The sequence below is a fragment of the Sapajus apella genome, unplaced genomic scaffold (assembly GCF_009761245.1).
Source record: "Sapajus apella isolate SASKATOON/1434 unplaced genomic scaffold, GSC_monkey_1.0 scaffold223, whole genome shotgun sequence".
Taxonomy (NCBI): domain Eukaryota; kingdom Metazoa; phylum Chordata; class Mammalia; order Primates; family Cebidae; genus Sapajus; species Sapajus apella.
The window spans coordinates 537,514-549,701 of NW_022437163.1; the positions used below are offsets into that span (position 1 = coordinate 537,514).

At 45.9% G+C, this 12,188-nt stretch overlaps 1 protein-coding gene across 6 annotated transcripts in view; it reads right to left on the reverse strand.

Moving 5' to 3' along the window:
- ERICH1 (glutamate rich 1) overlaps positions 1-12,188 on the reverse strand; it is a 53,551-nt gene that overhangs the window by 28,557 nt on the left and 12,806 nt on the right. For all 6 annotated transcript variants that reach the window (XR_004265971.1, XR_004265970.1, XM_032271077.1 and 3 more), the window contains exon 2: positions 11,732-11,878. Coding sequence is in view for 4 of the 6 variants with exons in the window: in XM_032271077.1 (XP_032126968.1) it covers positions 11,732-11,878 (147 nt within the window). In the remaining 2 variants the exon portion in view is untranslated. The remainder of the gene's footprint in view (positions 1-11,731; positions 11,879-12,188) is intronic.

The window sequence follows — 12,188 nt, forward strand, 5'->3', positions numbered from 1 at the left end:
GTACCCACGGGTCTGCCCTGCTGGATGGGAGCACGCCGTACCCACGGGTCTACCCTGTCAGAGGGAAGCCTGCCCTACCCACGGGTCTGCCCTGCTGGATGGGAACCGCCATACCCACAGGCCTGCCCTGCTGGATGAGAGCCCACTGTACCCATGGGCCTGGATGGCAATCCATTGTACCCCAGAGCAGCTGGGAAGCTGGATGAGAACATGCCATACCCCAGAACAGCTAGGAAGCCAAGGCACAGACGTGGGCCTGGGACAGAGCTGCTGCCCTGGGGACTGGCCCAGCACAGAGAGCTGAAGAAGCTGCAGCCCAGGTGAGCAACACGAAGCCGGAGCCAGACCACCACCTTCCACCAGACAACAACTGCCAGGGCAAACGCTGTCTGACCATGACACATGTATTTTTTAGAAAAAAGTATAAAATATATGTTATTGGGGTAGATTTTAGGTACAGATTTACAAAACACAAAAACTATGAAATTAAAGATCAAGTCACATTATATCAGCTTCTAAACAACGGAAGACATCCCGATGTTTTTAAAAATGAAAAGACAATCTGCTGAGAGAAGGTGTTTGTAGCACATACAACACCCATGGCCAGGGCTTTGGAATATCTAAAGAACCCCAGAAATTAGTAGGACAAGCCCGATAGAAACATGGGCAAAGGCAGATGGCCAGGAGGTGGGCAGGCTGTCCAGTTTCCTTAGCAATGGGCCACATGTATTGGAGAAAAACAGAAACCTCACATTCGATTAGTGAGACTGCAAACACTCTGTATGAACTGGGGCCTGGTGAAGCAGGAACACCAGGTGAGTGGAGCGTGCACAGTGGCATAGCTGCTTTAAAGACAAGCTGGGAATCTGCCACTAGGTTGAAATGTACACATCCCAGAACCAGCACCTCTCTAGGCACATACCCCAGGAAAACTCACAAGTGCAGGGAAACTCCCGAGTGCAGACACACAAAGAAACCAGAGAAAGATGCTATAACCACAGGAGCGGATACTTCCCACTTCCAGCCAAGATAGAAAAGACTTGAACAGACACTTGAAGAAATGCAAATGGACAATAAGCACGATCAAAAGCAAAACGTGAAAGAGACCAGACAACGCTGCACATACAGCAGGATTCGCCCTCGCAACTCTCACGACGCCGGCAGGGTTCACGACTCTCACGACACCGGCAGGGTTCGCCCTCGCGACTCTCACGACGCCGGCAGGGTTCGCCCTCGCGACTCTCACGACGCCGGCAGGGTTCGCTCTTGTGATTCTCACGACGCCTGCAGGTTTCACTCTCATGACACTCAAGCTCCAGGTCCCAGGACAGGTGACGGTAATGGCTTGGCAGGAGGGTTCACATCTTGCATGGGAGTTACACTGTGTACACAGCTAACTGCCAAGACTCGCCAAAGTGGACCCTTTCAGCCTGCACAGCCCTGGTGATGGATGCAGAGGGGCAGGGCAGAAGTCAAAGGCAGGAGCAAGAGCTGGACACCCAGGGGACCAGGAGGAAGCCTGTCTCAGTCCTTGCTGCTGATGGTAGCAGTGGGTGTCCTACCCAGGCTGGGTACCACCCAGGCCTGGGGTCAGCTGAAGGAGGGTCCAACAAGGTGCTGAGAGCTGGAGGCATAGAGCTGCCCACACCACCCAGGCAGGCAGCAAGTCTGCAACCATGCACATGAGCTACGTGAGCTTCCACCCCGAGAGCTGGAAACTAAAAGGGCTTACGTCCACCTTCTGAGAGGGGCAGAAGGGCCTCTCGTGCCCCCGTCATCAGGAACACTGTGGGAAGGAGCTGTGGGAACAGCCAAGGGGACAGAAACGAACCACCCTATCTGTTAATGACACATCAGTAAGATACAGATGAACGGCAGGACAGAAGAAATGCACACACCCCACCCTCCTCCCAAGGCCCCACCAAAATGAGAGTCAGTGGGTTTGCAACACACAGAGGACAAATGAGGGCAGGTGAAAAAAGACGGTGTTGAAGGTGCAAAGCAGACAGGATCCTAAGTCCTACAACGGCCGCCAAGACACAGACACAACGAGGCCTGCTCCAGCGGGGCTGCCAGGGAGCCTGGAAGTGGGGAGGAAAAGGGGTGTAGGCGGGCGGACTGCAGAAGGCTCCCCACCGCCGGCAGGAGACAGTATTCATTCGGGAGCCCCAGGAACCACCACTGGAGGTGAAGACACCATAAGGTAAGCAGGGAAGGACAGCGCGTCCACAGAGAACATGGGAGGTGCTTCCCTCCTCCTTCCCGCTCCGACACTGAGATGCGATGACAGAAATGAGGGTGGAAGATGAAGTTTGAGAAAATTTCCCAGCAAGTGGACACAAATCAAAGATAAGGGAGAAGATGTAAGAAAAAAGGGGATCTATTGGGAGACTCAACGTCTGAATGATAGGAATTTCATAAACCAAAGATTGAAAGCAAAGAGAGGAAATGATCATGGAAACAGGACAGTGGCATGTGGTCCCAGGCTACGGAGGCCACGACAGATAAAAAGAGGCCACGCTCAAACCTCAGAGCAATGGTCCATCACGCGAAAGCCTGAAGCAAATCCCCAAAGAGTCCTGACGGAGAAAAACTGCTCATAGCCAAAGGAATCGAGGCTCAGTATGACAACTGCCTTCTCACAGCGACACTGGATGTTAAAGTCTTGAAGTGTGAGAGACAATTTTTAGTCTGGAATTCTATACCTTGAAAGCTTTTTTTTTTTTAGACAGAGTCTCACTCTTGTTGCCCAGGCTGGAGTGCAATGGCGTGCTCGGCTCACTGGAACCTCCGCCTCCCCAGTGCAAGTGATTCTCCTGCCTCAGCCTCCCAAGTAGCTGGGATTACAGACGCCTGCTATCATGCCCACGTAATTTTTTGTATTTTTAGGAGAGACGGAGTTTCACCATGTTGGTAAGGCTAGTCTCAAACTCCTGACCTCAGGCAATCCACCCGCCTCAGCCTCCCAAAGTGCTGGGATTACAGGTGTGCGCCACTGCGCCTGGCCTACCCTGAAAACTTTAAAGTACAAGAATTATTGTATACTTGACCTTCAAGATCTCTAAAATATGTATTTCCCAAAAACCATGTTTCAGGAAGTTACTAGGGAATGTGTTTCAACAAAATGAAAGCAAATCCAAAAAATGAAAAAGACAGAGGCCCAGGACAGTAAAAGGTGTCCCGGGGGCAGTGAGAGGACTTGCGGCAGCCCATAATGGGGGCAGAATGGTCGGGAAAAGCCACAAAGATGAAGCTCATTGAGTCCTGGATGTGTCTGACCATAGAAAAAAGACAGGGTGGTGCAGGAGAAATCAGTACTATTAAGTATTTAGAAGAAAATTTAAAAATCCAAGAAAACTATTAACTCTACTAAAGCTCCGCTCATTACACTAGAGGTTACACCAAATGGAATAATCCTTTTATGTGACTCAGCAAGAAACAGAGTTTACAGAGACATCAACGTGTAAACAATACTGATGTACAAACATTTTGAAGAACTTATATTAGGAGGACAAGGTCGTAAAAAATATGCGTCTATGGTGGGGGTAGGTGCTAAAAAATCCGAAATCCTTAGTTTCCAAAGTCAATACATAAAACTTAATCCCCTCTCTCCTACCAAAAAAAAAGAGAAAAAAGAAAACAGGAAGCGGCAGTGTGAGTGTATGAGTCTGAAACAGGAGGGATTTACCCAGGAGCAGCAGCTGTGGAGCTGGAGGGTTGTATGGCTGGGAGTGGCGGGCAGAACACCGCTGTTTTTAATAATAATTACTGCAGAATTCTTCAGATCTAAAATATATGCAAGATATAACTGACAAAAAAATTTTTTTAAAGGTTCAATATGGGCTCTTTGGTGAAAGAAATTTACCAAAATGCACACACACTGGTTATTTTGGTGGCTGACAAATCAGTCTTACTTTTGGGACAAATGGAATTATCAACACTCTTCTAGAATGAAGAAACAGAGATCATGTAAAGTGAACAAACATCAATCAATTGGCTAACTCATTGCCAAAATTACCACGCTCTGTCCTGACTGTACAGGATCATTTTCCTCCGTCTCACATCCAAGAACTGATGTGGGCGCTGTTTCTCGTCCAGCTGCTTCCTGTCCCTCAGGAGATGCCACTCGGCCCAGCCCCGATGTCCGGCAGGCCTCCCCCTGGACGCGCATCTCAACGGACGCTGCACGATGCCTGCGCAGAAGTGATCCATGCTTCTTACCTTTTCTGTTGTGATTTTATCATCTTGCCCCTGGCCAAGACTTCTCTTTTTCCAGGTGCAAGTGAATGATAACATTTTTCCTTAAAAATTTCCAAGCCATAACACTTCAAAAAATATGTTGCTCCTTCATGATAAAATGAAACAAAACAAATCAATCAACTGGGCATAGAAGGGAACTTCTTCAACATGATAAAGGCCAGGTATGAAACCCACAGCTAACGTCATATAGGATGGTGAAAACGGGGATGCTTTCTCCTTAAGATCAGGAACGAGACCAGAACTCCCCCTCATGGCACTTTTTGTCAACATCATGTTAGAACTTCTAGCCAGGGCAATTAGTCAACAACAGCAACAAAAGGAAGCAAAGGGCATCCAGACTGGACAGCGAAAAGTAGAATATCTTTACTCACAGAGGAGAAGTAAAACTACCTGAAACCGCAGATGACAGGCTCTCGCAGGGTGATGCACCACACATGACTCTGGTGACAGACTGACGGCAGATAGGACGGCGGACCCATAAGATGATGACACCGTGGTTTCCCTGCACCTTTTTAATGTTTGGATACATGAACACTCAGAGTGTGTTACAGCTGCCACTGTGTTGAGCACAGGCCCACGCTGCGTGGACAAGCAGCCTGGGAGCAACAGGCTGTGCCACGGCCCAGGCCTGCAGCTGGCTCCGCCGTCTGGTGTCTAAGTGCACCTTGTGATGCCCACACAACAATGGAATCTGCTAAGGACGCATCTCTTGGAATGGATTATATTGTTAAGTGACGCACAACTGTATATGGAAAATCCGAAGGAATCCACAACAAAACCATAAGAGCTAATAAACTAGTTCAGCAGACCTGCAGGATACAAGGTCAATACACAAAATCCCTTGCATTTTTATACACATACACGGAACATTCTCAAAAGAAAACAAACAAAACAATTCCACTAAGTACAATAGCATAAAAAAAGAATAAGACACTTTGGAATAAACTTTATAAAAAAGGGTAAAATTTTTCTATGTTCTGGAAGTACTAGAGGGAAAAGATAAAAAAGGAAAAAACTCAGTCTGAAAACTACAAAATATGGTTGAAACAAATTAGAGACGATTTAAATAAATAGGAAGACACCCTAAAGTCAGGGACTAGACAACGTAATATTGTTAAGATGATAATACTGCCCAGTGTTCTACAAACTCATGCAATCCCTATCAAAATTTCAAATGGTTTTTATTTTTGAAGAAACTGACATGTTGATCCTAAAACTGATATGGAATTGCAAGAGATCCTGGGTCTTGAAATAGAACAAAGTTGAGGGACCCACACTTCTCAATTCAAAACTTAGTATAAAGCTACAGCAATCAAAACAGGAAGGTGGATGGTACAGACATGGGAAGGACGTAGATCAATGGAACAGAATTGAGAGTCCAGAAATAAACCAAGCATCTGTGGCCAACTGATTATTTTTATTTTTTATTTTTGGAGATGGGAGTCTTGCACTTTTGCTCAGGCTGGAGTGCAGTGGTATGATGTCAGCTCACTGCAACCTCCATCTCCTGGGTTCAAGTAATTCTCCTGCCTCAGCCTCCCAAGTAGCTGGAACTACAGGTGCCCACCAACAGGCCTGACTAATTTTTGTATTTTTAGTAGAGATGGGGTTTCACCATGTTGGCCAGACTGGTCTCAACTCCCGATGTCAAGTGATCCGCCCGACTCGGCCTCCCAAAGTTCTGGGATTACAGGCATGAGCCACCACACCCAGCTGCCAACTGATTTTTAGAGAGCTAAGTCCACTTGATAGGGAAATTATCTCTTTCACAAATGGTGTTATGACAACTGGATATCCACATGCAAAAGAATGAGGTTGTAGCCCAACCTCACACCATATACAAACATCAGCTCGAAATGGATTAAAGACCTAGACATAAGTGCTAAAACTATAAAACTCTTAGAAGAAAACTTAGGCATAAATCTTTGACCTTTGATTAGGCAATGATATCTTAAATATGATATAAAATACATAGGCAACAAAAGAAAAATGGATAAATTGAACTTTATCAAAATTAAAACCTTTGGGACTTCAAAGGATACCATTAAAAAAATGAAAAGATAACTCATAGTATGGAAGAAAATATTTGCAAGTCAGGTGTCTGATGAGGACTCAGAATAGAGAATATACAACCAACTCCTACAACTCAGCAACAGAAGACGATGCAATTAGGCAAAGGACTTAAACAGATATTTCTCTAAAGAAGATACACAAATGGACAACACGCAGGAAAAGGTGCTCAACATCCTCAGTCATCCGAAAAATGCAAAACCACAGTGAGATACCACTTCACACCTACTAGGGTGGCTATTACGTATAAAAATAAAAAAAAGAAAGAAAATAAGTGTTAGTGAACACGTAGAGAAACTGGAACCTTTGTACAAGGCTGGACGGAATGTAAAATGGTTCAGCTGCTGTGGCAAAGAATCTAGCAGTTTCTGAAAAGTTAAACATGGAGTTACCATTTGACCCTGCATTTCCACTCCTAATTGTAAACTCAAGGGAACCAAAAACATACGTCTACACCAGACCACACAGGAACATGTACTTGGATTCTCAGAGCAATGTTACTGACAATAGCTAAAAAGTAGAAACAACCAATGTTCATCAACTGATGAATGAAGAAACAAAATGTGGAATATTATTCAGCCTTAAAACACATACAAAGGAATATTATTCAGCCTTAAAACACAAAGTTCTGATCCACACTACAACATAAACGAACCTTTAAAAAATTATGCTACATGAAAAAACTCAGACACAAAATGCCATACGTTGCATGATTCCATTTATATGACATGTCCAGAACAGACAAATCTATAGAGAAAGAAAACAGATCAGTGGTTTCCAGAGGCTAGAGGGAATGGGGAATGGGGGCCACGGGGTAAAGGGATAACGAGTTTCTTTCTTTCTTGAGACAGGGTCTTACTGTATTGTCCAGGCTGGAGTACAGTGGCACAATTTTGGCTCACTGCAGCCCTGACCTCCCAGGCCTCCAGCTCCTAGCCTCAAGTGATCCACCCACCTCAGCCTTCCAAAGTGCTGGGATAACGGGGTGAGCCACTGTGCCTGGCCAAGGTGTTTCTTTTTGGTATGGTAAGAATATTCTGGAATTAGATGGTGGTAATGGAATGGTTGTACAACAGTGTCAATATACTAAAAAGCACTAAATTGTATACTTTGAAATGGTTAAGTTGAAATGGTAAATTTCAAGTTACCCTTCTGGGACGCAGACTTATCTACCTCTGCCCTTGTGACACTATGTTATCATCACAAATTCCCATTTAAGCCAGGGCCAAGTGGTTTTGGTTGCTTGTAATTTAAGGGTCTAAACTGTCAAGACAACTGACCCAAAGACATCAGACTTGCTAGACCAGAGTCTGAACCCTCCAAAATCAAACATGTGAGACGACCAAGTCACTGAGGGGATCGAAGCAGGGGAGTGCCTGCACCCTCGTCCTGTGGGGTCACCACTCACGGGCTACAGCTTGTTTCTCTGGGGTGTGCCCACCTGTCCTGACTTTGCACTGGAACCTCCACCCGGACACAGCTTCCAATGTTCAGCAAAAGGTTCGTGCACCCAACCTTCTCATTCACTCCCTGAAAAAAACATCTTTTAACCTTTGAGACTAGGTCAACTCACATCAGTATTTTGACTTTTAATTCAACATCTTCATATCAAACAGTATCTTACAAATGCCACTAAAATGAAGTAGCTGAATGCTGAAGCTTTGTGGAAAAGACATCACCCAAAGGATCACCAGCAACTTCAAAGGCCAAGTGCTTTGTCAGAATCACAAAGCACCCAGCTACTTAAAATAAGAAGTCTTTCAACACCAACTTGAAATAATCCTCCTGACATAAAGCTTCCCATATGCCACTGCTGTATGAGTGCATAACTTAGTAAAATAAAACATGAATAGCAATGCAAAGAATTGTCTCCTGACAATTTCAGAGAGAAAAGGAGGTCTTGAAGTGTTTATTTTTAAACAGTGATTTTAAAAGTGCAAAGTCAATCACTTTAGGCAAGAAAATATGTATCTTCTAGAATGAAACTGGCCTGGAATTTACAGATATTATTTTCTCACTTAGAAATGATCCATCATCCATCTATGCATATAGCTTCAACTGCTTCCACTTAATTTCATCTTCTGACCACCGGATATGTTACTGGGAACAATCACCATTAAAACTTTCGTTAGGTTAAAGGAAAGAAAAAGCAAAAATAAAATAAAGACAGAATTTTAAAAAAGATTAAAAATGTTGGTTCAGTAAAATTCAGAGAAAAACAGGAAATACTAGGGACAGCCTGCTTCTTGTAAGGCATAACAGCATCACGCATCCTCCCCATTATCATCCTCGTCAGAGCTGTACGGTGTTACAATCAATAAGCCTAAGCGACACAGTGTTACCACCCAGTCTGCAGTTCACACTGGAGTCCACTCTTGTACATCCTATGAGTTGGAGCCAAGGTGGAATGAGCTGCGCCCACCATCACAGCATCGTCACACAGGGTGGTTTCACCGTCCTACAGAAGTCAAGTGTCCTAGAGAAGTCCACAGTGTCCTAGGAAAGTCAACTGTCAGACAGTGAAACCCCGTCTGGGCTCCACCTATTCCTCCCAGGCCCCGGTAATCACTCATCTTTTTAGGGCCTCCACGGTTTTGCTTTCCCACAGTGTTACAAAGTTGGAATCACAGTGTGTAGCCTTTTCAGAGTGGCTTCTTTCACTTGGTAATAAGCGTTTATGGTTCCTTCGTGTTTTTTCATGGCTTGATAGTTCATTTCTTTTGGGGCCTGAATAATTTCCCGTTGTCTGGAAGTACCACCATTTCCTGATTCATTTGCTTGCTCAAGGACATCTTCATTGCTTCCAAGTGCTGGCAGTTATGAATAAAGCTGCTGTTAACAGCCATGTGCAGGTTTACTGAAGTTTTCCATTTATTTGGATAAATGTCAAGGCGCAAAACTGCTGGATCATACAGGTAAAGAGTATGTTTAGCTGTGGAAGAAACGCAGCGATGAGAGCCCCTGTTCCACCAGCATCTGGTGCTGCCAGCGTGCTGGGTTTTGTCCACTCTAGAAGGTGTGCGGTGGTGTCTCACTCCCTTAATTTGCATTTCCCTGATGACATATGATGTGAAACATCTTTTCATATGATAATTTGCCACCTACATATTTTCCTTGGTAACGTCCACATCTTTGGCCCATTTTCTTACTAACTTTTAAGAATTCTTTGAACATTTTGAATAACAGTCCGTTGTCAAATACGTCTTTTGAAAATATTTTCTCTAAGTCTGTGGCTTGTCTTTTCCTTCTCTTGACAAGTGTCTTTCACAGAGCAGAAGGTTTTAATGTTAACGATGTCCAAGTTATCGACTGGACATCTGCTGACGAATTCTTTCGCTCATTGATTGAGCCTTTGGTGTTGCATCTAAAAAGTCACTGCTGAACCCAAGGCCACCTAGACTGCCTCCCATGTTATCTTCTAGGAGTTTTATGGTTTTGCATTTAACACTTAGGTCTAAGATCCATTTTTAATAAGATATTTTTATGACAGGTTTAAGGTATGTGTCTCTATTTTTATGCATGTGGATGTCCAGTTTGTTCCAGCACTATTGTGCTGGGTGTTTTAAATTGCAAATTCCCCTTGTTCTTTCCTGATATATAGGGAAGCAGTTGACTTCTGTATATTGACCTTGTAAAGCACAACTTATTATAAACCTTTATTAGTTCCAGAAGTCTTTTTTATTGTTTCTTTGAGATTTTCATAACTGCTTTTTCTTTAAAAACTTTGTTAAGTGGATTGAAAAAGCAAGACAATTTCTAACAGGCACAATGGGTAGTGCATTAGCTTTCTAGGGCTGCCACTACAGAGTCCCACAGACTGGGTGAATTAAACAACAGACATTTGTTCTCTCACAGTCCTGAAGGCTGGAAGTCCAAGATCATGGTCTCAGCAGGGCAGGTTTCTGTCCTCGCCTTGCAGATGCTGCTTCCTCTGTTGTCACAGGGTCAAGCCTCTGTATGTACGTGTGTCCTGATCTTTTCTTCGAATGTGGACATCAGTGATACCGGATTAGGGCGCACCCTGATGGCTTCATTTACCCTTAATCACCTTTAGAAGCCCATCTCCAAATACAATCACATTCGGAAGTGCTGGGGGTTAGTTAGGACTTCAACAAGAATTTGCTGGTGGCGGCTGTGGTGGGGGCAACCTAGCCTGTAATAGGTATATTCTTTAAAAGGTAAAACTACGCCCAACAGCAGTCATTTACTCCTTCGTCAGAACTTGTCCTACTATACCAGGAGCTTGGACCATTTGAAAACGTTGAGCCATCTGGGAAAAAATGCAGAAAGGGAATACGGAAAACATGGATTTGTCCCACAGGAAGAGTGTGCCTGGCGTAACCCCGTTATCTAGAAGACGTGAAGGAAACTTTCCTTCTCACTTGTCTTCTATCCTGGACCAGAATGGTGTCCATGGCACCCGTCACATCACAGCTCAGACACGCTTCTGAGCTGGCCTGGAAATGGAATCGCCATGTGGAACATCACGTCTGAGGTAAAATGGGTTCACAGTGAACGGAGGTCTGAGCTGTGGGGCTAGAAGCTGATCTGTGGGATGATGGGGGCTGTCTGCTGAGATCCCATTGGAGCTGTTGTAAGGTATGTGAAAACTGGAGACCGTGCCACTCTCAGGAACTCAACTGTCCAGTGAGAGACCACTGCTTAAGAGAAACGAAAGAGACCCCCAGAAACGGCACTCAGGTCCCCACGTCTGGCTTTATGGACTTAGGTATTTACTGGGAGCCGAATGGACCCTCCCGGCCTCTCTCAGGCTTTGTGGACTGAGGTGTTTACTGGAAGCGAATGGACCTGCCCACATGTGCTGCACCCAGGCGGTCTATTCCCGTCTCTCCGTGGGGGCCTCTCTCAGTCTCACAGGTGAGTGGAGCGGCACTGCGGGAGCCGGAGTTGAGGGGACTCTCATGGCGGATGATCCTGTGGCCACGAGAGCTCATGTGGGCTGTCATGGGACAGACAATGGCCTAAGACCACGGGCCAAGCTATTAGAAGCCTGTCCCTGAGTGGACACAAGGCAACGGGGCCAAGGAGGCCATGCGGGGCCGCTACAGGGACTGGGGTCACGTGTCATGGTGGAGGAGGTACCTGCTTTCCTCAGAGGACAGGAAAGCTAGGCCGAGCCCCAGTCACAGGCCAATTGCCATCTTCAGAGCACGTGAGTCAGTGACCCACCAAAAGCAGCACCCTGACCTGGCCTTCTGGGGCGTCCACAGGGGCTGTGGCGGAGCTTGTGTGAGGAGTGGCGCCTGCCCTGCCCTCCTGCTGCAGGCCATCTGCAGACAGAAGCCCAAGGCCCAGAAGACACACTCTCCAGGGCGAGTGAGGGTGACGATGGGTGGCTAACTTCCATCCCGGAGACCCCCACAGCTGCAAACAACCTCACCTGTCAAAGGCTGAACAGGCTTCTGTGTCGCCTTCTCAGAGGTCACTTTCTTGGGCGGTGTTTGGATGGCCAGCGTCCGGGGTTCCTTCTTTTCTTGGCCACTTGGAACGTTAGGAAAAAGTCTCTGCAGCACCTTCTCAACAAACACTGTACGGACAACCGATTATAAGAAAAAGAAGAAAATGAACCAGTTATGGCAGTTTATCTGGATCACACATGTCTTTTACTCCACACAAAACAAACACGTGCTGAAAACACTAACGCAGACCCCAGCCCCTGGTCCTCCCACGCTGCGTGATGCACGCCAGGATGCCCCCGACTCTGGCCCTAGAGGACCCCCACCATTCTGCCATTGGTGACCTTCTCCCCAGCGTGTCACCCTGCAACCAGGATGCCCCTGATATTGGCTGTAGAGGACCCCCCCATTCCGCCATCAGTGACCCTCTCCCCAGCACGT